Consider the following 27,146-nt stretch of genomic DNA (forward strand, 5'->3'; position numbering starts at 1 on the left):
CTAAGCAAATAGGACTATATCCCTCAGAATGAGGAAGTTGAGCATTGGTAGGAGGCGATTCTTATGGGGGCAGATCAGATACTAAATGAGGTATAGTGGGCCAAACTGCAATACAGTGTAGATGTTCTTCATGACAGAGGTAAAGAATAATAATGTTATGCTGTTAACCAAATAAGTATAATTAACTACTGTAAACAAAGTATATTTCCATAATGAGGTCGCTAGCTAGTTTGAGAATTGTTTTGGCAGTGTTTCTCAACAGTGTTTCCACCCCAGTGGACATGTTTTGGCTGCCAGGACTAGAGGGTGTTACTGGCATCTAGTGGGGCGATGTCAGGGATGCTGCTTAGTATCCTACAATGCATAGGACAGCCCCGTTTCACTAATTGTGATACTTTCCAAAATTTTGTTTAACAGATAAACCTTTAATAGAGGTTTAATAGTTATAATGATTTTATTTTTGTGAAAACTTCAATGAATGGAAGTATATTTGAGTGTATTTGGAATACTTTATGAAAGGAAAGAATCAAGGATGAATGACAAATTTCTGGCTCGAGTAGTCACCAAGAAGATGTTGGTGACATTATTTGAGATGAGAGAAACAGATGTGTGGAATAAAATCTTCAGTTCAGATTTTACACCTATAGAATTTGAAGTACCTTAGATATATCATGGGGAAGTCCTGAAGATCAGATCTTAGGTGTTCAGACACATCTTTAAATTGAAATTTGTCAGTATATGAATATAAATTAGCCCTGGGATTGGGTTGTAATCACCCTCCAGAGTGTCTGTGTTTTAGCACAGTCCTTAGGAACACTAACATTCACAATATGGGTAGAGGACAATCTATCAAGAGACTTAGGAGTAGTCAGGGATATAATAGGAAGTGATCCAGAAGTGTAATGTTCAAGCCAAGGGAAGAGAAATATTTTCAGGTGGGTGACTGGTTATTGATATGGAGGCTGCTGCTGACTTTGGTGGGTATGAGAGTGACTAGAAACCAAATTACAGTGGGTTGAGGAATCCATGGTAAGTAAGAAATTTAGTTGTGTTGTAGATTTATGTAAATTTGGCTGTGAAGGCCTTGAAGATCATGGTGAGTAACATTTTTTAATGTATTAAATAGTTGCTTGGACTCAAGTGATTCAGCAAGTATTAAAATAGTTCTGCTTGTTACCACTGATAAAGGTGCATGTTTGACACTCAAACATTACATTTGTTTTTCAGATCTTTCAAGAAATCGTTTTGCAGAAATTCCTTCTGATGTCTGGTTATTTGCACCTCTTGAAACATTAAATTTATATCATAATTGCATCAAAACCATTCCTGAACCCATTAAAAACCTGCAGATGCTAACATACCTTAACATTAGGTAAGGAAGTAATTTTGGGGGTAAATTTTGTTTTTTTTATTGTAGTTCTAGTCCTTTTAGTAGCAAAAGAATGTGTTTGGTTAGGCTATGTAGTCTATATTTATCTCAGTAGTACCTTATTTGTGTTTTTTATATGTCCGCACTACTTTATAGGCCTTTATCTTGTTCTTGAGGGCAGTGCTTCTCATATTAATGTGCAGAGAAATCACCGGGGAATTCAAATAGACTTCTGATTCCCTAGGTCTGCAGGGGGGTCTACATTTCTAACAAGCCCGTTGGTAATGTCCATGCCTACTGGTCCTCAAATCACTTTGAATAGTAGGGCTTCTCATCAGAAATATTCTACTGAAATCACAGCACCACAATACCAATTTATTTGTATGCATGCTCAGCTAAAGTGAAACATTATAAAGAAACAGTCCCTGTGATACTTTTCATACTCTTGTGACTTTCTGTTGCTACTTCAAGCATAGATAGATTGGGATGGGAATGTCAGAACATTTGGAGGTGAATGACAGTTGATGTTAATACCAAATAAATAAGTGCTTACTGTGTGCCAGGTGGTGTTACAAATATTTTATTCATATTACTTCATCTTCACAACAGCATTTTGAGATATGTACTTTTATTATCCCTGAATTACAGATGAGGAAACTGAAGCACAGAGAATTAACTATTTTCCCCATGTTTTATATATCTATATCTGCCTATATTTATAGCTATCTTGGTTTGATTTATAATCAAAATAGTATGGCTGTAGAAATCTCATTCTTAAGCTATATAACATAGTGAACATTTAATAAGAATAAGAAAAAATTGCGCTGTCAAATGAGTGACATTGAATGGAAACTTGTGTATTGTGACAATTTTAGAATCATTTTCTTGTTTTTCTTGCTCCTTTTTTTGATTTATAAGGGATAATTTCTTTCCCCTCCTAAATGAAGTTACTTGTTTAAATTCCAATATAGGGAAGTAGTAGTAAATATAGTTAATATACATAAATAATAATGCTCCTTGCTCACTGTGATATATTAATTATTACATATGTCTCTATCAGTGGTGTCACCTGGCAATAAATGTTATTTTAACTGAAACCGCTTTATACCTTAAAATATGTGGGAGGAATTTCCTTCCATAGATGTCAGTCATTTGGGTTGCTCCTTTCTTTAATTGGTACTTATTTCCTTGGCCTAGCTTGGGAGAGGTTTGAGGAAAGTGAGGTATTTTTAAGTTTGTCTTTGTTTCATTTTGGTCTTTTATGGAAAACATTGATTTGTCCAAAATTAAATTATATTTCTATATTAACACGTATGGTATATCTTAGAATACAGGCATACCTCAGAGATATTGTGGGTTCAGTTCCAGACCACCATAATAAAGTAGATATCACAATAAATTGAGTCATAATTTTTTGGCTGGTGGAGGGTCTTGCCTTCATTTGTAGAAAATGCAGCAGCTGTGAAGTGCATTAACGCAAAGCACAATCAAATGAGGCGTGCCTGTAGTTTTATTAAAACTTTCTCTGATTCTTTTTTGCTTTGATCTTTAACAGTTAACTTCTGATTTTTGTTTACTGTCAGAAAAATTTTGAACAAACTCTTGAAGTAACATTTGTTTTAGTGACTGACTTCCTTTGGCCATCTCTAAAACATGTGGCAAAAAAGTAAAGGTTAATGACTTACTAGCTATGTATAAAGAAACCAATTTTTGGAGAAAGCTTACTGTGCTAATTCAATGAATCTGATTCTTAAGGGAAGTAAATAAGTCAATTTTTAAACATTTTTGGTCTGAGGGAGATTAGAATGTATTTGTGCTATTTTTTCCATTTATTTTATTTTTTATTTTGGTGAAAATATTTTGAGAAACTTTTAAGATGATTTTTTAGTTCTTTTTCTCTTCCTGTGTACTACTTGCTTTTTAAGTAGAATCCTGCAGGAAGATTCTTGTTTGCTTCATCCTGCTTGATCCTAAAAGTGTCAAGAGTTGTGACAGGCCCATAGCATATTTCACATTCCAGCAGCGTGGCCAGGATTCCTGTTCTAGGGACACTGTCTTTCTTTTTTTTTAAAGTCTGTGCCAGGTCTAAAGCCAGTCTAGTGTTTCTGGATGTCTCTGCATGCATAAAATGGGGTGAAAGTTCTTGAAATCCTCTCTTGGGGTAACACTGAGCTTTTGTTGCGCACGTTACTCAAAGTGCTAAGTACATACATCTATAAAATTAACTTCGAAAAACAGGAAAAATAACTGCTCATTGCTTATAAATGCTTGGTATAGTATGTAAATGTAATGGTACACTTTATATAGTTTGGTAGTAGGATTGTCTTAGTCTGTTTGGACTCCTATTACAGAATATCATAGACTGGGTGGCTTATAAAACAACAGAAAATTTTTACAGTTCTGGAGGCTGAGAAGTCCAAAATCAAAGCACTGGCAAATTTAGTGCCTGGTTCAGAGATGGCCATCTTCTAACTGTGTCCTTACATAGTAGAAGGGGTGAGGGAGCTCTCTGAGGTGTCTTTTATAAGGGCACTAATCCTATTAACGAGGGCTCTGCCCTCATGACCTAATCACTCTCAAAGGCCCCACCTAATATCATCACCTTGGGAATTAGGTTTCAACATTGTAGTTGTTGGGGAGGCGCACAAACATTGAGTCTATAGTGGGGATCATTTGGGTCAGTCTGTATTGGTATATAAATTTGACCGCTGTAGTTTGAGGGTAAGGGACCCAGAACCAGATTGCCTGCATTTGAATGCTGGTTCTCCCACGTACCAGCTGTGTGACTTAGAGGAGTTTACTTAATCTCTTTATGACTGTTTCTTCATCTGTAAAGTGGGCATGATGATAGTAGCTATTCTGCTAAAGTAGGTTGTTGTGAGGGTTAGTGGAGTTAATTCATGTGAGGTGCTCTGAACATGGCCTAGCACACAGTAAACACTCAATAAATGTTAGTTGTCATCATATTTAAATGTACCTACAGAGGTAAGAATGTTGTATCAACTTTGAGCTGAGATAAAGGTGTTAGTAAGCTGTTCTACTGCAAACCCATAAAGGGAGATGAGTTAGGGTTTACATGTTTTTGAACATATAATCCTGTTTATTCTTTCATAAATTTAAACCATGCAAATTCATCCTTGGAGCCTTCCTCTAGTTAGAGGCATGGAACTACTGAATATAGTGAAATTATAGTAAAGAGCAAGGTTCTGGCATTCTCTAGCTCAGAAGAATGATTCTGGGTTTTGAGGACTGGTTGTGTGTAGGACAGTATTGTAGGTAACAGCACATGTTTTGCAGTTTGCTGTGCCTGGGCAAGTCACTTCATCAGTTTTTACCTTTGTTCCCTTGTTTGTGTAACGGCACTAATAATACTACCTATTTTGTGGGGTTAATGTGAGGATTAAATGCGATAGTGGATATAAAGATTTTAGCCTGATACAAAGTAAGCATTCATTAAATGGTAAGTTAATATTTTGTCAAAGCTTCTTATTTACTTTTGAGGTGATTTGTTCTTTTTCAACATAACATGTCAGGTTTTAGACATATTTCTCATAATGAGACTTTCTTATTCTTTTCAGTCGAAATCTTTTATCAGCATTGCCAAAATACTTATTTGATCTTCCTCTTAAAGTTTTGGTTATCAGTAATAATAAACTGGTATCCATTCCAGAAGAAATTGGGAAGTTAAAAGATTTAATGGAATTGGTGAGTAAAACAGTTGTATTGATTGTATATAATATGCATAATCTGTACCTTTATATTTTGGAATATTACTCCTTTATGTAATTTCACAGTAAGTTTTTAGAAAAGGATAACTTGGTATGTGCCTAAGTTCACTATAGGAAGATTTTGAGATACCATTACTTGTCTGGTTTTAGCTCACAGCCAGTAAAACCTGATTGTTCCTCAGTCCTACTCAGAGGCTTGCTTATGAGCCTTAAGAAATGCTTTTCAAACGAATAAGCATTTGTCTATCCCTTTTGTGGAGATTAAACTTCTTACCAGTAAAAAATAAAGATTTTTTAAGGTTTTACAAGGGCTACTGTGAGAGCCTCAGAGAAAGTGGATAAAGAGTAGAATGAACAAAATAATCCTTCCTGTCTTACGTAGTCATGTGATTTTTATAACATTTTTGGGACTAAGATAAATGGAAAGAGGTCATTATATACAATTGATTGTATAAATATAAGAATAATTTAGAGTAATTACTTTGAACATAACATTTTACATATTAAAGGACATTGAACTCTGAGAGAAACATAATCATCCTCTGGCATTGAGCTATTTTTACATGTTGCTGTTACTGCCACCTCACACGATATACCATGTGGTTTATTTTTATTTTGTTTGATCTTGAGTAATGCTTTCCTAACAAATATATACTTAAAGTATTCTTAAGTATGACTTTATTATGTGTGGGAGGCTGAAAGTTTTCTTGAGAAACTTATTTACAATTTTGTAATGGGAAATATGTTAATAGAATGCAGTGAACAAAAATTTCAGGAATGTCTTTCTTTTATTCATTAAGGAATACCTGCATGTGTAAATATCAGACAAGGAAACTTCCTTAAACTTAGTCTTGTTATGTTTTAGAACCACAGAATTTTAAGGTTGTAAGAAATCTTGTAAGTAATTGAATACCAGCATTCCCTAACCCAGGAATCCCTGACACATCTAGCTGGATATTTTCAATGGTGGATAAGTGTCTCTCTCTCTCTCTCTCTCTCTCTCTCTCTCTCTCTCTCTCTCTCTCTCTGAGACAGTCCTAATTCTGTTTTGCAATTCTATTTGTTATCCTTTTTATTTTGAACTAAAATACATGCCTCAATCATGTAAATATCCTGGGACTACCATGTAAAGAAATATGGATGACAACTTCATTTCCCTTTAGATGTTTGTGATCTGGTGGTATGTGTCTACTCTCCATTTTTCCAAACTTTAACATCTATATTTTCTGTAGCTTAAAATCTTTATTACTTTTATTCCTTTCTATATTTCTATTCTTTATTACTTTTTATTTTTAACTATTTCTGTTCCAAAAATATTTTCTTTTATTAGGTCTCTTTTAATGTTGTACTCACCAATGAGCAGAGGACTTCAGATGTTGATCTAACAAATTTGTAATAAAAGAGAACCATTACTTATTTTTGACTTGGACACAATATTTTTAAAAATATTTTATTTATTTATTTTTAGAGAGCGAGGAGCAGGGGGGACAGAGAGAGAGATAAACATAGATGGGAGAGAGAAGCATCAATTGTTTACCTCTCACATGTGCCTTAGCTGGGGACTGAACCTGCAACATAGACATGTGCTCCAACCAGGAATCAAACCAGCAACCTTTCTCTTTCCGGAATGATGCTCAACCAACTGAGCCACACTAGTCAAGGCTGGACACTTAATATATTTTTTAAAAAGATTTATTTATTTATTTTTAAAGAGGTGAAGGGAGGGAGAAAGAGAGGGAGAGAAACATCAATGTGTGGTTGCCTTTCATGTGCCCCCTACTGGAGACCTGGCCCACAACCAAGGCATGTGCCCTGACTGGGAATCAAATCAATGACCCTTTGGTTTGCAGGCCGACACTCAGTCCACTGAGCCACACCAGCCAGAGCTGGACAGTTAATATTTTTAAAGATTTTAGATTGGCCGCACATCTCAGCCAGCCTAGTGATCCTACCATGCCTTGGGCCAAGACCTCACCAAAATGCTGCCTCAGATGGAATGTACCATGGAAACCATGATGTTCATGTTTCACAAATATGCCAGGGGTACAGTCCACTTAACAAAGGAGGACCTGGGAGTACTCATGGAAAAGGAGTTCTCTGGATTTTTGGAAAATTAAAAAGGCCCTCTGGCCATAGACAAAATAATGAAGGACCTGGACCAGTGCTGCGATGGCCAAGCGGGCTTCCAGAGCTTCTTTTCACTAATTGCTGAGCTCACCGTTGGATGCAATGATTATTTTGTAGTACATATGAAACAAAAGGGAAAGAAGTAGGCCGCTGAGCAGCTACCTCCTCCCTGATCAAGAGTTCTCTCAATGAGTCACTTAAGGAATCTGCCCCACAGCTTCCCCCTGTATAAGGATTTCATAAGCAGAATGGAACCCTTAGAAAATATGTAAATAAAGCCCCACCCCATTTGACAAGAGAAATAAAAGCCAATTAAAGCCAGATAAGCTTTTGATTTTTATATTGCTTGCATCCTCTTGCCCTCAATAAACAAATTTCTTTGTTCATTAAAAAAATGATTTTATACATGTTATACTTTTAGATGCTATGGCGCTGTAATTTCTCCTTTTCATTCAGTTTTTGGACCTATGTTCTACATTATACTACATGAGATAGTTTTTGGATAAGTGAAGTTTTAAAAATATTTAGGATTTTTAGATGTATTCTTGTATTTTTATTTAAATAGAATATTTGTTACCTCAATCCCAATGTTTTTCTTTGGGTCCACCTGCCTGTGTGCACTGGCCCAAAGAAATGCATGAACAGGAGTTTGCAGTACAGAAAGAGAAAGTAATTTAATATTGAATCGGCCAATGCAGAGATGAGGAGCTTTTGCTGGAAATTAAACAACTCCTCCATGACCTGTAGGTCACAGATTATATAGGACAAAAATCACAGGACACTGTGAGGTACGGATTTGGGGTCATGCTGGGAGCTGATTGGTCAGAGAAGGTAAGGGTAATCATTTCTTTAGGCCTTGAGGACAGCTCAGATCTTTTCTGGCATCCCTCTGTTTGGTCTCATGAAAAAGTAGCCAGGGTTCATCTATCTGGGCTCAGGAACTGAAACATAACTTAGTTCAAGATGTTATCTTTATCCTCTCAGAGGTCCAGACTTTGTGACTGTTAGTCAGGTGCATACTACTGTCTCTTCTGCCTCGGGGGTTGCTGATTATCCAGGGGAAAGGCTAGGTCTCTGAGGCCTGTATATATATATGTATATATATATGTGTGTATGTGTGTATATATACACACACACACATATATATATATATAGAGAGAGAGAGAGATATGATTTCTAGAGCTAGGGTTTAAAACTAAATTTAATCAAAGTCATAAGGATTTGACTCAGTTTCACATTTTAAAATATTAAACTTCACTATTTTACTAGGCACTATAAAGTTATTGTGCTTTAAATTCTTGAAATCAGAAACAGTGGATATATAGCAATAGGATGGTAATTGTTCATTGTAAATCACACAGTGAATTTATGGCTGTTACCTGTCCTTGGAACATTTTCCTATGACACTATTCCACAAGAAATTGGTAGCAACTACAGTGAAATTCTGTCACTAGAAACCTAGGAAATACTTTCAGACCTCCAGTCCCCAGCAGAGTATTTTGTAGAGTACCCACTGGTTGAGTGGGTCAGTTTTCTGTGCTTGGGTTTATTTCTTCTGGGAAATGGTAGCTCTCTATCAAATTGCTATAGATTTTCTATAAGGAAATCTTCAGTATTAGACACCTTTGGGTGGAAGCAATAGTATTTATTTTAAAGGACATTTTCCCAAAATTTTATTAACTGTCATTTGGATAATAGCCTATTCTCAATACAGTTGCTAAGTTGGTCCTGTCAAAACGTAAGTCAGGTTAAGTCACACCTCTGTTTAAAAGTTTCTGGTTCCTGCTAAATAGCCAAAGTTTTACTTCTTCCTCCATTCTAGTCTTTCCCTTGAGCACTTCCTTCTAGTTACACTGGATTCCTTGCTCTTCTTAGTACATGTCAGACAAACTTTGCCTAGGAGTCTTTCCATTTACTGTTCCTTCTTTATGGACTCTATTTTAATTTTAATTTTATTTTATATTGATTTCAGGTGTACAGCTTAGTGGATAGACAATTATATACTTTATATAGCATTCCCCTTGATATTTTCAGTACCCCAACTGGTACCATGCATAGTTATCACAATATTATTGACTAGGAATAACCTTTTCTTTTCTTTTTTAAAAATATTTATTTATTTTCAGACAGAGGGGAACGAAGAAAGAAAGGGAGAGAAACATCAATGTGCAGTTGCCTCTTGCGTGCCCCCTACTGGGGACCTGGCCCGCAACCCACACATGTGCCCTGACTAGGAATCAAACTGGTAACTCTTTGGGAATCAAACTGGCTTCCACCCAAAGGTGTCTAATACTAAAGATTTCCTTATAGAAAATCTATAGCAATTTGATAGAGAGCTACCATTTCCCAGAAGAAATAAACCCAAGCACAGGAAACTGACCCACTCAACCAGTGGGTACTCTACAAAATACTCTGCTGGGGACTGGAGGTCTGAAAGTATTTCCTAGGCTTCTAGTGACAGCACTCAATCCACTGAGCCACACTAACCAGGGTGGAATGGCCTTATATATTTGCATGGATCACACTCTCAGCTCCGACAACACTGCTCAAATAATAGCTTCTCCATGAAATAATCTAAATTGCTAATGTCCGCCCTGACTATCACAGCTCAGTTGATTGAGCATCGTCCTGCAAAGCTAAAGGTTGCTGGTTCAATACCTAGTCAGGATACATACCTGGGTTATGGACCCATTACCTCGTTGGGTGTGTGCGAGAGGCAACTGATCGATGTTTCTTTCACACATCAGTATTGCTTTTCCTCTCTTTTCCCCTCCTTTCCCCTGTAAAAAAAATAAAAAAAAGTTAAAAAGTTAATTTCTAATATCCCTCCCTACTACTACTAGCACTGTCATTTTCCTTTACCCTGCTGTGTTTTTTAAAAAAATTGCACTTAGAATCTTCTAGCATATTATATAACCTCCCCCTTGCTAGAACATAATCTCTGTAAAAAACTATAAGGGCAAGAATTTTTGTCTTTGTTTTTCCTTGATGGTTCCTCTGGGAGAGGAAGGCACTTTCCTCTACCCACAAGGTTCTTTAGGTTGTTCCAATAATCAAATAGACATGAGACAGATTACTAAGAGAAAACAACCAAATTTAATAAATATACATGTATGGGGATCCGATATACACTAGAGGCAGGGGTGTCCAACCTGTGGCCCGCGGGCTGCATGTGGCCCAGGATGGCTATGAATGTGGCCTGACACAAGATCATGAGTTTACTTAAAACCATTTTTTTGCTCATCAGTTTTTGTTACTATTTGTATGTTTAATGTGTGGCCCAAGACAACTCTTCTTCTTCTTGTGTGGCTCAGAGACGCCAAAAGGTTGGACACACCTGACAGAGACCCATATGCACGAGAGGTTCAAAGACAGAAAGGTTACATGGGTATATATCACATTCTGAGCTAGGGATGAGGTAATGCACCTTGGGGCTTCAGAAGGTCACTGCAGGGAGAACACATGTTCAGTAATTAGTAGTTTGCCCTGCCATATAGATAGGTAAAAAGACATTTCTGATGATAACTCTTACTGTGGGCCAGTCTTGTAATTTTAATTCTTCTAGACAGTTAAGGTGGAGAAGGAGGGAGCAAAAGTTTCTTTTGAGCCCACAGGGTCTTGGTTGCCTTTAGCTCAAAATAATGCACATGCCACTGAGGCACATCTTAAGGTGGCTGGCTCCTTCTGAATTCCCACAGTTGCTGGCAACTAGAACAGTGCCTAGCAAATAGTTGGTATTTGATAAATATTGGTACTGAATTAAGATGCCTTAGATATAGTTTGAAAGAAGTATGTAAAATATATTTTTCTAATCGTCTATAAATTAGATGATTAGATATTCTTTTATATTCTTTTGAATTTACCTTCCTGCCTTTTTTAATTTTGATAAGACTGAATATGTGTCACTCCTCTCCCTTCAAGCCAATATGATTTCCAGTGAAAGTTGGAAATTGGAGGCAGTTGTGGTGGAATATGAGTTTCATTTGTAGTGTGTCTGGAATGAGTGCTGAGATCTCATTGGAGATGTTTTCCCCCTTTTTGATGATGTGGTAATAAAGGGCAGGGAGAGGAGAGCATAATTAACTTAAGCTGTTCTTTATCCTCTTTTTATGGAAATGTGGTATTGTTTATTTTTAAATCAGAGCTTGCATTTTAATTTAACCCTGAGACATTTCCTATTTATATTTCCTAGATGGTCTTTGAGTTGTGAGCCACAAAACTTTGTGTTTGTAATATCTCATATTTTGCATCCTTTTGAGAAAGAGGCTTAGTTAAATCAACCCTGGCCAATTCTTTAGTTCTTCAGCTCACATGTGTAAATCCTGATTTGCTCAGTTTCTGCCCAAACATCTCAAAGCAACTATTATAATGGACAGATTATCACATGGTTGATAGTTGTCTTTTATTTTACCTCTGAAAAAAGAGCATGTGGATCATCTTAGTTTTGATTTGAATTGATGAGAATAGTCTTCAGTTGAGATTTTCGAGTAGTAGACTTATGTAGTACTAAATTATAACCTCAAATTTTTGCACATAAAAATTTATGTTAGCTTTACTAGGCTGACTTCATGATGTACTATCAATAGAAACCTTTCAGATAATCCATCTTTAGAAAAACTACATTTGCAACAGTAGAGTAGATGATGCAGAGGTTCAAATCAGCAATTTGGAAGATAAGGAAACAGAAAACACCCAATCAGAACAGCAAGAAGAAAAAAAAATGAAGATAGAGTAAGGAGCTTCTGGGAAAACGTCAAGTGTAACAAAATTCACTTCAAGGGGGTGCCAGAAGGAGAGGAGGAAGAGCAAGGAATTGAAAACCTATTTGAAAAAAATAATGACAGTAAACTTTGCTAACCTGGTGAAGGAACTAGACATACAAGTCCAGGTAGTGCAGAGTTCCAAATAGGCACACACCAAGACACATTATAATTAAAATGCCAAAGTTTAAAGACAAAGAGAATCTTAAAAGCAGCAAGAGAAAAGCAGTTAGTTACCTAAAAGGGAACTCCCAAAAGACTGTCAGCTGATTTCTCAACGGAAACTTTGCAGGCCAGAAGGGATTAACAAGAAATACTCAAAATGTTGAAAAACAAGGACTATAGCCAAGATTACTCTACCCAGCAAACGGTAGACAAGAAAAAGCTAAAGGAGTTCTATACCACCACACCGGTTTTACAAGAAATGTTAAAGGGTCTCCCTTAAGAAGAAAAAAAGATAGAAAATATGAATAATAAAATGGTATCAAATACATATCTTTCAACATTTACTTTAAATACAGATGGATTAAATACTATAATCAAAAGACATGGGCCCTGGCTGGGTGGCTCAGTTGGTTGGAGCATTGTCCCACACACGAAAATGCTGTGGGTTTGATTTCTGATTAGGGCACATACTAGGTTGCAGTTCGATCCTCAGTCAGGGCATGCACAAGAGGAACTGATTATGTTTCTCACATCGATGTTGCATTCTTTCCCACTCCCCAAATCAATAAATACATCCTTAGGTGAGGATTTAAAAAAAAAGACATGGTGGCTGAATGGATAACAAAACAGGACCCTCATATACGCTGTCTACAAGAGATTCACTTCAGATCAAAAGTCACACACAGACTGAAAGTAAAGGGATGGAAAAAGATATTTCATGAAAATGGAAATAACAACAAAAAATGCTGTAGTAGCAATACTTATACCAGACCAAAATATACTTTAAAACAAAGACTATAACAGGAGACAAAGAAGGACTCAGCAATTCTACTTCTGGGTATTTATCCAAAGAAACCTAAAACATTAAATTGAAAGACATACATATCCATGTTTATTGCAGCACTATTTACAGTAGCCAAGATAGGAAAGCAACCCAAGTGTCCATTATAAATGAATCAATAAAGAAGATGTGGTGATACAGAGAATGAAATATGACTCAGCCATAAAAAAGAATGAAATCTTACCATCTGCAACATCATGGATGGACCTCAAGGGTGTTGTGCTGAGTGAAATAACTCAGACAGAAAAAGTCAAATGCACAAGTTCATGTACTTACAGGTGGAATCTAAAAAACAAAATAAACAAGCAGAACAGAAAGGAACTCATAGATACAAAGCACATTTTGATGGTTGCCAGATGGGAGGGGTATTGGAGGGGTGGGTAAAAAAGGTGAAGGGATTTAGAAGTACAAATTGGTAGTTACAGAATTGTCATGGGGATGTAAATACATCATAGGGAATATAGTCAATAATACTGTAATAACTATATATGGTGTCAGATGGGTACTAGATTTATTGGGATGATCACATTGCAAGTTACGTAAATGTCTAGTCATGGGGTTATACGCCTGAAACTAATATAATGTACATCAACTGTGTAATTTAAAAATGAAAAATATTTTAAAAGGTAACTTTTGTTAGCTATTAGCCATGCACTTTAAGAATTGAAATACATCTGTATATATGAGTTAGTTTGTTACAATTTGATTTTCTTGTTTTCCAATAGGATATTAGCTGCAACGAGATTCAGGTTCTTCCCCAACAAATGGGGCAATTACATTCACTTAGAGAGCTCAATATACGAAGAAATAATCTTCATGCCTTGCCAGATGGTAAGATGCTCACTGTTTTTACTGACATGAATGAAAGAGTAACTATGTACAATTTAATTTAATTATTTTTCATTTCTGAACAGAATTAGGAGATCTTCCCTTAGTCAAGCTGGATTTCTCTTGTAATAAAGTGACCGAAATTCCAGTTTGTTACAGAAAGCTACATCATTTGCAAGTAATAATTTTGGATAACAATCCATTGCAAGTACCACCAGCACAGGTTTGTAATAAACATGATACTTGTTTCTTTTGTTTTTATTCGTAATTATGTCTGTTACTGGTAAATCGAAAAATCATTGAAAGTAAAAGTTAATTTTTTGTTGAGGTATTATTGTCTAAAGGAGTTTTCCTGAGAAGAAGTGTTTTTTTTTTTTTAACTTTGGTTGGAGTTTTATCTTAGCTTCTGGAGAATAGGATTTGGAAAACCCAGCTACGAAAATTTTGTGTATGAACTGATAATTCTGGTTGTCAATGTTATTTTAAAAGGATAGAGTATGCAGCCTCTCTACCTCTGTCCCAGGCAGGTATATATCTACTTGAAATTTGTTGTGTGAGTGATTGAAGCACTTTCTTAGCACTGATAGATGGAATCATAACAGAAAGAACAATATGCAAGTGTAAAAATGTTAATTTAGACTTCTGGTTTGAGGATTTAATCCATGTGGAATCCACTAAAATGATAGTGAAAGAACACACCAAAATATAAACCCACAGGGACAAAGAATGAAAGAGAGGACAGCAAGGGAGAGATGACAACAGTATTTTGAAAAATGGAAAATACATGAGATACTGGTAACTAGGTTTTCTACTTATTTATGCTGTACAAAAGTATCTGGCTTAGGAGGCCCATGGCAGTCAAACTCCAACCTGCCCTTTGCTTTCAAGCTATGTGCCCTGGCACAGAGTTTGCATACATCCAGAGGAAGGGTTGTCTTTTTCCTCCTACAATGGTACATTCCAGTCATTCCAAAGGAGGTGCCTTTTCTAATTCTGATAAAGGCTGGCAGGAGCTGTCTTAGCAGGATGAGGAAAGCTGAAACTTGTGTCTGCTATGGGAGAAGGCAACAAGAAACAAATTGATTTACTATGTTAAACCTGGGAATGACTAGGTTTTCTTGTTGTTGATTACTGAAGGAAACACATAGTTCGGAATATAGGGATGAAAGGCTGAAAACATGAAGGTCTGTACAATGTGTAAGGCACTGCTGTCTAGTAGAAGTTTCTGAATGATGGTATCAGGATGAAAAAGAATTTTTCTTCTACTCTAGTATAATAATCAGATTGACATGAGACAGATTAACAGGAGAAAATAGTCAAATTTATTATGTATGTATGGGGTCTGTCCAGACAGTGTCCACCCATGTACAATGAAAAATAGAGACATTTATTGAAGAAGATACAAGAGACAAGAAGCATCGTATATATAGGACAATGATGCCTCAGTCTCCTTCAAAGTAGGCACCTTGAGACCTCACACAGTTGTCCCAGTCACCATCAGCTGCCCCATAGTATTTTCCTGAATCTTATTGATGGCCTAAAATCTCTTTCCTTTCAAAGGTGATTTTAGTTTCGGGAAAAGTCAGAAGTTGCAAGGTGCCAAATCTGGACTGCTGCGGGGGCTGAGTCACCTGGGTGATCTGATCTTTTGCCAAAAACCTTTGCACAAGACATGAAGCATAAGTGGGCACATTATTGTGATGAAGCTGCCAATCAGCAGTGGCCCATTGCTGTGGCCTTCTGAATCATCTGAATAGTTCCCACAGAGGAATGTTCGAGCTTAACTCAAAATTTGATGCAGATTCATTGCTCTACTTGATCAGTCATTTTGAATGTGATGAACATACAATACACATGCTTACTCAATGGCATCTACCACTCCCACTGACTAGTACAGTGAAGTCGTCGTTGTTCACACATGCACATTCTAGTCCACTCTCCTTGGCTGCCATGTTACATTGATGTCGCGCAAACCATTCTCATTATATTAATAGTGGTTGGACTTTTCATGGACAAACCTCATATATATGGGGGTTCCATAAAAATATGGGATCCCAGAAAAATTTGACAGTTGAAACTTATATCCCATCTTCGGAGAAAGAGGGGTAGTGGTTTGAACTTCAAAGAGAAAGTAGGCAATTCACAGGTAGATAAGGAAGCGCAAACATGTGGTAAACAAATTCTTGCCATGCTATCTAGACACAGAGGGGAGTCTAATAAACAGATTTTGTAGGTCCCTGTCTGCCACATTTAGCTCATATTATGCTAAGGTGATCTGCATTCCTGGAGCAGGTTTTTCAATCTGAATGTTTTTAGACAGGTGAGAGGGTAAAAGGCTTTTTTTGAGTCTTTTGTTCTTAAAAATAACTAGCTTAAAATAATCAATATCCCCAAAAGGCATATTTTGAGATGGCAAACTCTGCTTCCCCTCAATGGTAATGTTTTATAAACTGTGCTATCCAGTACCATAGCTACTTCGCACATGTGGCTACTGAGTACTTGAAATACGTATTTGACTAAGAAACCAAATTATTAATTGAATTTTATTTTGATTAATTGAAATTTAAGTAGTTTAATGTGATTACTGGCTACCATTGGACACTATAGTCCTAAGATATACATCCTCAGATTCTCACCCTTAGCTCTGCAGCCACATGAAAGCCCCTAATTTGTATTAGCAGAAGCCTGGGGTTTACTCTGAGGAGTTGGTAGATTCTCTTAGATTCTCTTTCTCAGCTCAGAAGCCAAATGACTACTGCTTCTTGCTTCAACAGAAGCCTGAAATTTGCTCATTAGGGCAGTGATGTCCATTAGAACTTTTTGTGGTGTTGGAAATGTTCTGTATCTGCACTGTCCAGTGTGCTAGCCACCAAATGGCTGTTGAGCACTTGAAAGTGTATAATGTGGCTGAAGATTTGAATTTTTAGCTCATTTAAATATAATTAATTCAAACAGCCAAATGTGGCTAGTGGCTACTGTATTGGACAGCACAACTGTTGGGAGATTGAAAACCAGAGTCAGGGGCTCCAAGTACAGCTATGGACAGGAGTGAGACTCCATACTGAGAACAGGGAATGCTAACACAGTGAGTGTTAGTGCCCTCCAGTTGTCTTACTTGGCTCTCAGAATGAATTTAGCCTGTATTATTTATCTCAGGCGGGCTTGGTGGATTTCTCCCTTGAAAGACTGATTGAACTAGGAGAATATATTTATATTGATCTTTGGGGGTGTCTCCTGATGAAATGGCCAATCTCTGTCTGATCACTAGTCAGTGAGGTTCACCATTGGTAAACTTCCCTCTCATAGACAGAGGTTCCAGTTAGCTTCATATTTGTTTCACTCTTGAAAATGAACAGACAGCCACGGATAACTGGAAATTTGCAGTAACAATCTCTAACACGAAAGACAGAGACCAAAACAGTGAAAGGCTTCCATTGAAGCAAAATTGGTTACCTTCATAGAAGTGACAATCCGAATGACTTCTCAGCAGCAGCATAGGAAACTAGAGGATGTTAGAACCACACCTTCAACAACTAAGGGAATATTTACCTCTTTCTGTACTCAAGCTATCAGTCACGTGGGAGGTAGAAAGAAAAACAGTTTCAAACATGCAAGACTTCAGAAAGTTTAACTCCCATGTACCCTTTATTAGACAGTTAACAGAGTTTGTATTATATCAAAATGTAGGAGTAAATTAAGAAAGAGGAATCCTTCATGTTCAAGACTGATAGGTATGCAGTAGGCCTAGAGGGGCAACCAGTCAGTTTTGAGTAGAGAGGTTGTCTCCAAAAAGAAAAAAAAATAAATTGATACGTGACTTGATGTGTTTGTCAGTATGGAGTTTTACAGTTTTACAGAAAAAAATGGGGTAATTGGCTAACTTTAGAAAAAAACAAAAACTTATAGGAGAAAGGAGTTGTAACTAACTTGTGTGGTTCATCAGTCCTAATAGTGTAAATATTAGATTTTGATTTAATAAAAAAATTGTGACAGTGTTATAATAATAGTAAAGGTCATTTAAATGGCACTTACTGTGCACTGGGCACTGTTGAAAATGCACTGTATGCATTAACTCATTTCTTACAGCAACTCTATAAAACAAGCACTGTCATTATACCTCATTGTACATATGAGGAAGCAAGGACATAGAAGTTAAGTGACTGGCTTGAAGTCACATGGCTAGCAAGTGGTAAAACCCAGATTCGAATTGAGGCTGTTTGACTCCAAAGTTTATGCTCTAACCTATGCTATGCTTCTGAAGAGAGAAGTACTTTTGTGTGAATTTATGGTGATTGGAGATGGGAGGATGGTAGTTGTGGTATTGATGATATGTAAAAGTGGTGGTAGTGATAATGTAAGACATCTAAACCCTCTTTTTCCTTAGGAAGACTTCAACAAATAAAGCCTATACCTGAAAAATAAAAAAAAAAGTAGCAGTAAAACCATGCTATTTATAAATATGCAGGTAAATAGCAGAAAACCAACTAAAAGAGCTGAATGAGGGACTAGGTCTTGGAGATTAAAGGGGATGGAATGGAGAGTTAATTTTTTGTTCTCAGTTTTGTAAGTCTCTGTGACTTTTAAAACTACATGTGTGAATTACTATAATAAAAATTGAATTTACAAAAAATATATTTATCAGTATTGAATTTGGAAATTCAAGAAAATTTGTTTTTAGTCTAGACAGACATAAGATACATCTTAATTGATAATGTATTTATAATCTCCTAGCTCAGGTGTTTTAATTTTTCTTTTAAATGAAATTTTTCAGTGGTCAAGTCAGATCTGGTATCTATTAGAATTATCTAAGAAATGTTTCTCCTTTATACCTGGTATGATAATTACTTCATAATGTATTTTTCTTACTGTTTTCATTGTAGATTATTTTTGCATGTGTTGGTAGGTTATGTGAGTTCATAAAACAAAATATTCTTATTACAATTTTTGTGAGATACTTGATATAACTTATGGTAACTGCAGTTAACCTTTGTAAATCTGACTTATCACTTCCTTACCACTCATTGTTGCTGTTTTTTATGTAGTATACTTTCTTTTACATAGTATTTTACCACTCATTATTCCTTTTCTATTACCAATGATAATAACTTTTTAGGATATTATTTTAGTTGAATTGACCATTTAAAATTATTTTATTCTAATTGACCTACCATCACACCTTTCAACAAATTTATTTTTCCTACATTTAAATTTTTTGTTTAGTTTTCTGCCAGTGTTTAGACCAACCAAATTAGTGGTTCTGATGAGATTACTTTAAAGAATTATACAGAATATTTTATTTTCTGTTCTCACCACTACAATGAATATATTTGTTTTTGCTTTTTTCTGATAAAGGCAACTTTCATGAATTGTAAATTTAATGTTGTTTAGTGGTTGCACATTGTACTGTTAATGAGAAACTTTAGTGAAATACAGAAAAATTAACTTAGTTTTTCTAATAAGAAACAAGACAAATAGAATTTTAGTTGGTATTAGTATTGTCAGATTTTTCTACCTAGTGTCAGAAGTTCAAATTAATTAAATATGCAAAGTGTCTATCATGATTGTGATGTCTCAGATTAATGTGAGATTATTAAAATGTATAAATAAATTGGTAGATGGCATTTATATTTGGACCTATATAATTAAACCTTTCTCTATTATTTATTGACAGATATGTTTAAAGGGTAAAGTGCATATATTTAAATACTTAAATATCCAAGCATGTTGCAGAATGGATAAGAAACCAGATTCTCTTGATCTTCCATCATTGAGTAAAAGAATGCCCTCCCAGCCTCTCACAGACAGGTAATATAATATTCCTACAGTCTCATTTCATTATTGGTATCTTCTGTGTATATAAAAAATATTTATTAATCTTGAGTGTACGGAATATGTTTAGGCTGATTGGCTCAGTATCAAATTCAATAATTGGCTGAAGTGAAATATCGCCATCATAGAATGAACTTCTGGGATACTAGAATCAATTTGGAATTGTCTCAAAAAATAATTATTATTAAAGCATTAGTAGTAAAATGTAAACATTTGATAATATAGTGCAGAAATACTAATTTTTTTCTGTTCTCACTTGAGAACTATTAACTTACTCCTATGATCACACTATTGTACATTTGTAATAACAAGAAGAATTTGATTTTGACCTGAATTTGCTGGAAAAACAAGACATTTTGGGGTACTTTCTTACTTCACAGCCTTTATAAATTTTATATCTAGATCAAAGATGATTTATCATCAATATTATTCTGTATGAAATTGGTGTTTTTATCCTCATGAGATTTTGAAATGGTGGATTTCATATTCTGTTTTTAATTCATCTTTTCAAGATGTATATTGGTCTGATTTTATGAAAACATAATACCGTCCAGTAGTATGGAAAATAATTGGAATAGGGTGAGACTACAGAAGGGGAGCCTATGACCCTGTCTAAAATGTTTAAAGGTTTGACATTCTATTTATGACAAAGTTTAGACTACTTGGAATGGCAAATAGTAAGTACTGTTGTTAACAGTGCAAGTTCTGGAATTCCCAAATAGGACTTTCTAATGAATTTTTCTGTTGCGTAGAGTTAAATATCCAAACACCACATTGAATTTAGTTCCTAAAGATTCTTTTGTTTAATATTATGAATGATAGTAAACCAAGCAATTCTATAAACATTAGAATTAATTCATATTATAATCTCTATTAGTCTGCTTTATATTTATTTATAAATGATGTTACTTTAGTAACAGCATTCGTTATATTAGTCATTTATTTATTTTACAAATAGAGTAGCATGCCTACTGGTACATTCAGGGTATGTTTTGTTGAATGATGTACACATTGGTCTCAGCCTTCATGTAGCTCACAGTCTAATGGAGGAGTCAGTTAATAAATAAAACAAATACAATAAAAATAATTTTAAATTTCCTTGCTATAAAGGAAATAAAATGTTTCAGAAGTAAAGGTAGAAAATGTCTCCTTGGTAAGGTGAGGTTTCAAGTTAAGACCTGAAATGAGAAAAGGTAGCTATGTGAAGAGCGAGAGGAAGAGACATGCAAAGGCATTTAGAAGAGACTTGGTATGTTAAAAAAACCGGAAAGAGACCAGCATGGTTGGAGCAGAGTGGCTAAAGGGTAGAGTGTACGAGTTGATTTTCGTTAGTTAGGACTCAAGTCATGTAGGGGCTTTGGAGGCTGTGGTAAGGAGTTTGAATTGTATTTAAAAAGCATAGTGGGAACTCATTGGACAGCAGGGGAATAACATGAATCTGATTTCTGTTAAAAAGAAAACTATCTTGGCTCTTACAGGGAGAATAGGTTGGAAGTAAACAACAATAGAAGAACAGGGACTAGTTAGGTGGTTGTTGTCCTTCTACAAGATCGAGGGGTCTTGAGTCAGGTCATTGCAGAGATGAAAAGGAGTGGAGAGAATTGAGATATATTTTGAGATGGTCTCTAGCAGTGTCACCCAATGTAAATTTAATGTGAGCCACATAGAGAATTTTAAATTTTCTTGTAACTCATTTTAAAAAAAGTAAAAAAAAAAAAAAACCAGCAAAAACCGAGGTGGAATTAATTTTAATAATACACATTATTTAACTCAGTATATCCAAAACATTTTAACATGTGATTTAAATATAAAAAATTAGTCATTTCACATTCTTTTTTTCCCTATTAAATCTTTGAAATCTTGTATGTATTTTATTTATATCTACAGCATGCCTCAAATTGGACTAACTACATTTAAAGTGCTCACTAGCTATATACTCCTAGTGGCTGCTATATTGGACAGTGCAGGTCAATAGAAATTACTTACAAGTTGGCTCTTGGGTGTGCTGGTCTCCTACTTGCAGCCCTTATTGAAGTACCTAGACAATTCTTGTATGTTTGTTTCACTTTCAGACTCACGCCCTTACCTATGTTGTTCTTACTACTTATAACACCCATTAGTACCTTGACTGTTTTGTAAACACTGTATTCTACAAAAAATAGGCATTACCATGGTTAAGTATATCAGCTTTTGGAGTCAGACATAATGTGCCTGTGAAGTCCTTCTCCAGCTCTTAAAAACTGTGTTCTTGTGTCATAATATCTCTGGTCCTCAGTTTTCTTTTTTCTTTTTTTTCTCCTCAGTTTTCTTATATGTAAAAACTGTCATATGGATGATTTCAGGATTAAATGAAGTAATGTATATACAGTACTTAACACATTCCCTTACCCATAATAATTCCTCAACAACTAGCTTGTTATTAACATTGTGATCTTTTAGAAATACATGTATTTTAGTACAGTACATAGTATCATTGTGCAATGGAATCAGATGCATTTCAGCTCTAATCATGGATTAACCTCTTAATTCCCCTGTGGCCTAAGTTATGTAATCTCTCTGAGCTTTTTTAATTTAAATTTTAAATGTGTTAACAATACCCACTTTATAAGCTTGTTGTGAGAATTAAATGTGTGCTTGGCAGTTCGTGGTTACAAAATAGACACAGGGGTGTAAAGAACAGCATAGGGAATATAGTCAATAATATTGTAATAACTATGTATGGTACCAGGCGGGTATTGGAAATATTGGGTGGGGGACACTTTGTAAGATATATGATTGTCTAACCACTATGTTGTACACCTGAAACTGATATAAAATAACATTTAATGTAAACTGTAATTGAAAGATAAAATTTAAATTAAAAAAAGAATGAAAATAATAAATAGGTTTTTAAAAATAGTTTTGAAGCCCATACTTGAAAGTACAATGTAGGGCTCAATTCAAGGTAAAGCTGAAGTATTTAATAATAATAAAAATAACAATGCTAATAGTAATACAAAAAATATATACATGCACTTGGCAACTAGTTCAGTACATGATATTCGGTAAATGTTGTAAGTTTTCCTCTTGGACAGTTAACTTTTATAAGCTTTATTGCTCTCATTTGTAAAAAGAGATAATACATATATTACAGAATGTAAGGATTATTAGTAAAATATGAAGTGTACTTGGCACAGTACCTAATGCTCAATAAGTATTAGTAATTTTTTCATCTTTTTATCCTTTAAAACTAAGCTCAAATGCCATTTTCTTGGATGAGGCCTTTCCTAACCACAGCAAGGAAAATTTGTTGATTTCTCTTTTCTTACAGCACTTTATATTTACCTTTGTCATAGTCTTCAAAACACATAAACATACATATTTCTCTTCTGGTCTGAGACCCCTTTGTGATCAAACATATTATAATTCATCTCATCTCATCTCATCTCAACTCAGGCATTCAACATAATGCCTCACAGTTGGTAATTGCTTCCCTGCATTTATTAATATACTCCTGAAAAGTATAGAAATCATTTTTGGGGGAGGAAATATAACATAGTAGCTAAGATCAGGGAGTGTAGTGTTAGATAATCTTGGGATCAAATTTAGACTTCCATTTGCAAGTTGCATATCATCGGGTAAATTGTTCAACCCCTCCTGGCCTCAGTTTCCTCATCTGTAAAACGAGAAAACACCAACAATCTGCTGGAGTTTTCACAAGGAATATATGAGGTATCATCTTTAAAGCACTTAGTCCAATTTTTGGCACATGATAAGTGGTCAATATAGAGTGTTTGGTAAATTTGCAAACTAAAGTGAAAAATACTTTGTAACCTGGATAGTGTACTGTGTAGTTCAGAAATTTGTAAAGACAGCTCTGACTTCACACCAAAACAATTATTTATTCAATGCTTTGCAGACTTTGTTTTGCATTTTCTCTTTTCTCAATTATTAAATGGACATTATTCATAAAGCTAAAGCATATTTTTAGAGCTAATGAAGAATAAACTGTTTGAAAATGTCTCATTATTCTGTAGTGAAATTTATCAAACCAATGACCAAAAACAGAAAGGTTTTTTTTTATCAAGATGATTTTGTAGCAGGACTATCTACTTTTCTGAACTTCTTAGAAGAAATAATAAAAGCCTATTGTTAACAATTGACACTTTATAACAGAGCACACAAAGGAAAAATATTTCATGAGGGACACAAAGTGTTTTGTAGGAAGATTTCTGACATTTTTCCTCTTGTGTCCTTAAGGATCTTAGACATCAAAAGTGCATATTGTGTATTATATGGGAAAATTTTAGGTCAAATCTATATTATCTATTTAGGAAGAAACCCCTAACTGTTCTTAGAATTTCTGTTTCCGTAGTATGGAGGATTTTTATCCAAATAAAAATCCTGGCCCTGACTCTGGAATTGGAAGTGATAATGGAGAGAAACGATTATCTGCAACAGAAGTGAGTATTCTTTATTGCTGATCTATTTTATTTTAAAGTTTTATTAGAGCTTTGAAATAGATACCTGCATATATTTATTTTTCTTAAAAGTATAATCATTACATTAAAATTTTTTTATCAATTTTAGAGAGGGGGGAAGGAAGAGAGAAAGAGAAGGAGGGAGAGAAACATCAGTTTATTCTTCCACTTACTTACGCATTCATGGGTTGATTCTTGTATGTGCTCTGACTGGAGACTCAAACCTGCAACCTTGGCATATTGGTACAATGCTCTAACCAACTGAGCTACCCAGCCAGGGCACCTCATTACATTTTATGACTTCAAATGAAAATAGACACATTTTAAAAGCAAAGCAGTAAACCTTAACACACTACTTTTTGTGTTGAAACTGGAGATGTAAAGCAAATATTCTACACTTCATATGTGAAATTAAAGTAACTTAATTCTTAATCATATGTTTAAAATGCCTTATTGGTGCTTGGGCTTATTTCTTTCAGCCATCAGATGATGACACAATCAGCCTTCACTCTCAAGTCTCAGAATCAAATAGAGAGCAGACATCAAGAAATGACAGTCACTCAATTGGAAGTAAACCTGATTCTCAGAAAGGTAATCCATATGGTTTTGCTATATTTATTTTATGTACATAGCCATTATTAAAGATGGATCTTTTATTAAAAATGGGCCTCGAAAAATATTATCTTTGGCAAACTCTTTCATTGAGAAAATACACTTTTATTCTAAGCACTTGCGGTGTCAGAGCACACTATTCATGTATTTTTTTCAATTTTTATTTATTGATTTTAAAGAGAGGGGGAGGGAGGGTGAAGGAGAAGAAGAGAAACATTGATGTTAGAGAGAAACAACGATCACTTGCGTCTCACACATGTGCCGACCTGGACCAAACCCACAACCCATGCATGTGCACTGACTGAGAATTGAACCTGCGACCTTTTGGTTTATGAGATAATGCTAAACTGAGCCACACAGGCAGGGCACTATTCATATTTTTTTAAAAGATTTTATTTACTTATTTTTAGAGAGACGGGAAGGGAGGGAGAAAGAGAAACATCAATTGGTTGCCTCTCCAGTGTGCCCCGACTGGGGACTAAACCCACAACCCAGGCATGTGCCCCCTGGGAATCAAACCCATGACTTTTTGCTTTGTAGAACAATATCCAACCAACTGAGCCACACTGGTCAGGGCCATATATTTTAATAAATATTATTTTATACTTAGACCAAGAGGTGTATGATTTTATTGACCCCAACACAGAAGATGTAGCAGTTTCCGAACAAGGAGATACACATGTTGGATCCTTTGTTTCTTTCCTTAAGGTAAAGAAAACTTTGAACAAATATTAATAACATGTTCCCCTTGATCTCACACAAATGGACCATACAATTTAAATGGTAACTTTCTTTTATATAAGGGAAAAGAAAAAGGCCCTGAAAAATCTCAGAAAAATGAAGAATTAGGAGATGAAAAAAGGTAAGCGCACGCAAATTCTCAAATTGAAATGATACTTATAAATACTTGAAATATTTTAAAGATACTCCTACTTGAAAGAATATACTTTTGTTGGTTTACCTGTTATTAATTATTCAGATAATTAATTGGCAAATATTTCATCTGCTTGCACTCATTAATTAAACTGAAAATTATCGTAAGCATTTAGACTGAGTGTAGTATATACCTTGTTTTCCCCTAGAATATAATAATGCCTTATATGATCATTTCTAAGGAGGCTGTACTTTCACATACATTGCTTCATTTGAGCTATTTAAGAAGACTTTAAAATAGATGGTATTGGCATCATATGACAAATAAGGAAACAGACAGCATTTTCAAATGTCTGCAACTCAGGTGTTCTGACTCTTAGTCTAACTCTTTTATTGAGGAAATATACTTTCTATCACACTGGTTATAGTAAATTTAAGGGTATTTGATATTTTATTAAAATAACTGTTCTTTGGATCTTTCCTGTGTCATTTATCTTATGAAATGTTGGAATATGACCTACCACATTTTTCAGTCACTCCTTTAAGTTCCTTCATAGCTGCAGGAAGGAAAGGAGGCACATTTGTTGAATAGCTACCATGTACCACGATCTGTGCTATATGCCGTCCCATGGTTCTTATATAATTTTCACTAAATCCTGCAGAGTAAATATTGTTCCCATGTTTACAGATGAGGAAGGTGAAGTTTGGAGACTGAAGTTTCTTTCCTAGAACCACTTAGCTAGGGTCCAGTAGAACCTGGGGTGTAAACAGTGCTCTCCCTGGTCCCTACACTTTTTTTCTCTACATTGTGCTTCCTCTAAATGACCTCATTGATATCTTTTTAAGCAGTCATTTAATTAACCATCTCTGGGATACCATAAGGAGGTGCATTGCTTTGTCTTATACTCTATATGTTTAATTCTTTTACTCTCTCACCTTGTCCCATGAGGACAGTTGCCTAAACTTGAGGGTTACCAGTGGCATGCAAGTTATGGTAAAGATACAGTCTTAGGATTTGATACTGTTTTTTTGAAATGAATACCTTTGAGATAAAATTACTAGAGTTTGGAAGACAATTTATTTTAAAATTTCTTTGTTCTCTTTGAATTATAAAAATTATATATTTTAATGAGTTTTTGGGAGAGTTTCCCAATCTTATTTGAACCTATTTTGTATTTTTTCTACTTAAACATTTTGCATAGAGATTTTAAAGCTCAATATAAATAAACTGATATAAAGGTGATTTAATAAGATAAAATTTTCATAACATTTTATATTTATTTATAAGGATTGGCCATGTAGACTTCTGCAGTTCTTATTACACTTAAGACTGGGGAGTATACATTATTAAATTATTATGGGTATAACTCATTTTGGAAATTAAAAAAAAGTAATACTACAGTTTACTTTGTTAGCCATTAATTATATTAATATAACAAGTATGTCATATTTTCTGCCTAGTAGAGAGGATAGATATGTTTTTATATTCTTTAAATAGTCCTTATTCTTATTTTGCTGTTTTAAATATAAATACATTAAGACTTTAGCTTTTGC

General features: G+C 35.0%; 1 protein-coding gene and 1 pseudogene across 2 annotated transcripts in view; both read left to right on the top strand.

Moving 5' to 3' along the window:
• The window catches only part of LRCH2 (leucine rich repeats and calponin homology domain containing 2), a 122,354-nt gene that overhangs the window by 26,594 nt on the left and 68,614 nt on the right, over positions 1 to 27,146 (top strand). For both annotated transcript variants that reach the window (XM_054580403.1, XM_054580404.1), the window contains exons 2-10: positions 1,228 to 1,372; positions 4,948 to 5,074; positions 13,716 to 13,821; positions 13,905 to 14,041; positions 19,490 to 19,623; positions 24,002 to 24,089; positions 24,587 to 24,698; positions 25,330 to 25,427; positions 25,523 to 25,581. In XM_054580403.1, coding sequence (XP_054436378.1) covers positions 1,228 to 1,372; positions 4,948 to 5,074; positions 13,716 to 13,821; positions 13,905 to 14,041; positions 19,490 to 19,623; positions 24,002 to 24,089; positions 24,587 to 24,698; positions 25,330 to 25,427; positions 25,523 to 25,581 — 1,006 coding nt within the window. The remainder of the gene's footprint in view (positions 1 to 1,227; positions 1,373 to 4,947; positions 5,075 to 13,715; positions 13,822 to 13,904; positions 14,042 to 19,489; positions 19,624 to 24,001; positions 24,090 to 24,586; positions 24,699 to 25,329; positions 25,428 to 25,522; positions 25,582 to 27,146) is intronic.
• Positions 7,077 to 7,370, top strand: LOC129076227 (protein S100-A10-like; annotated as a pseudogene).

This window comes from Pteronotus mesoamericanus, unplaced genomic scaffold (genome assembly GCF_021234165.1).
Source record: "Pteronotus mesoamericanus isolate MK-2021 breed Mesoamerican mustached bat unplaced genomic scaffold, CSHL_Meso_final contig_58, whole genome shotgun sequence".
Lineage (NCBI taxonomy): Eukaryota > Metazoa > Chordata > Mammalia > Chiroptera > Mormoopidae > Pteronotus > Pteronotus mesoamericanus.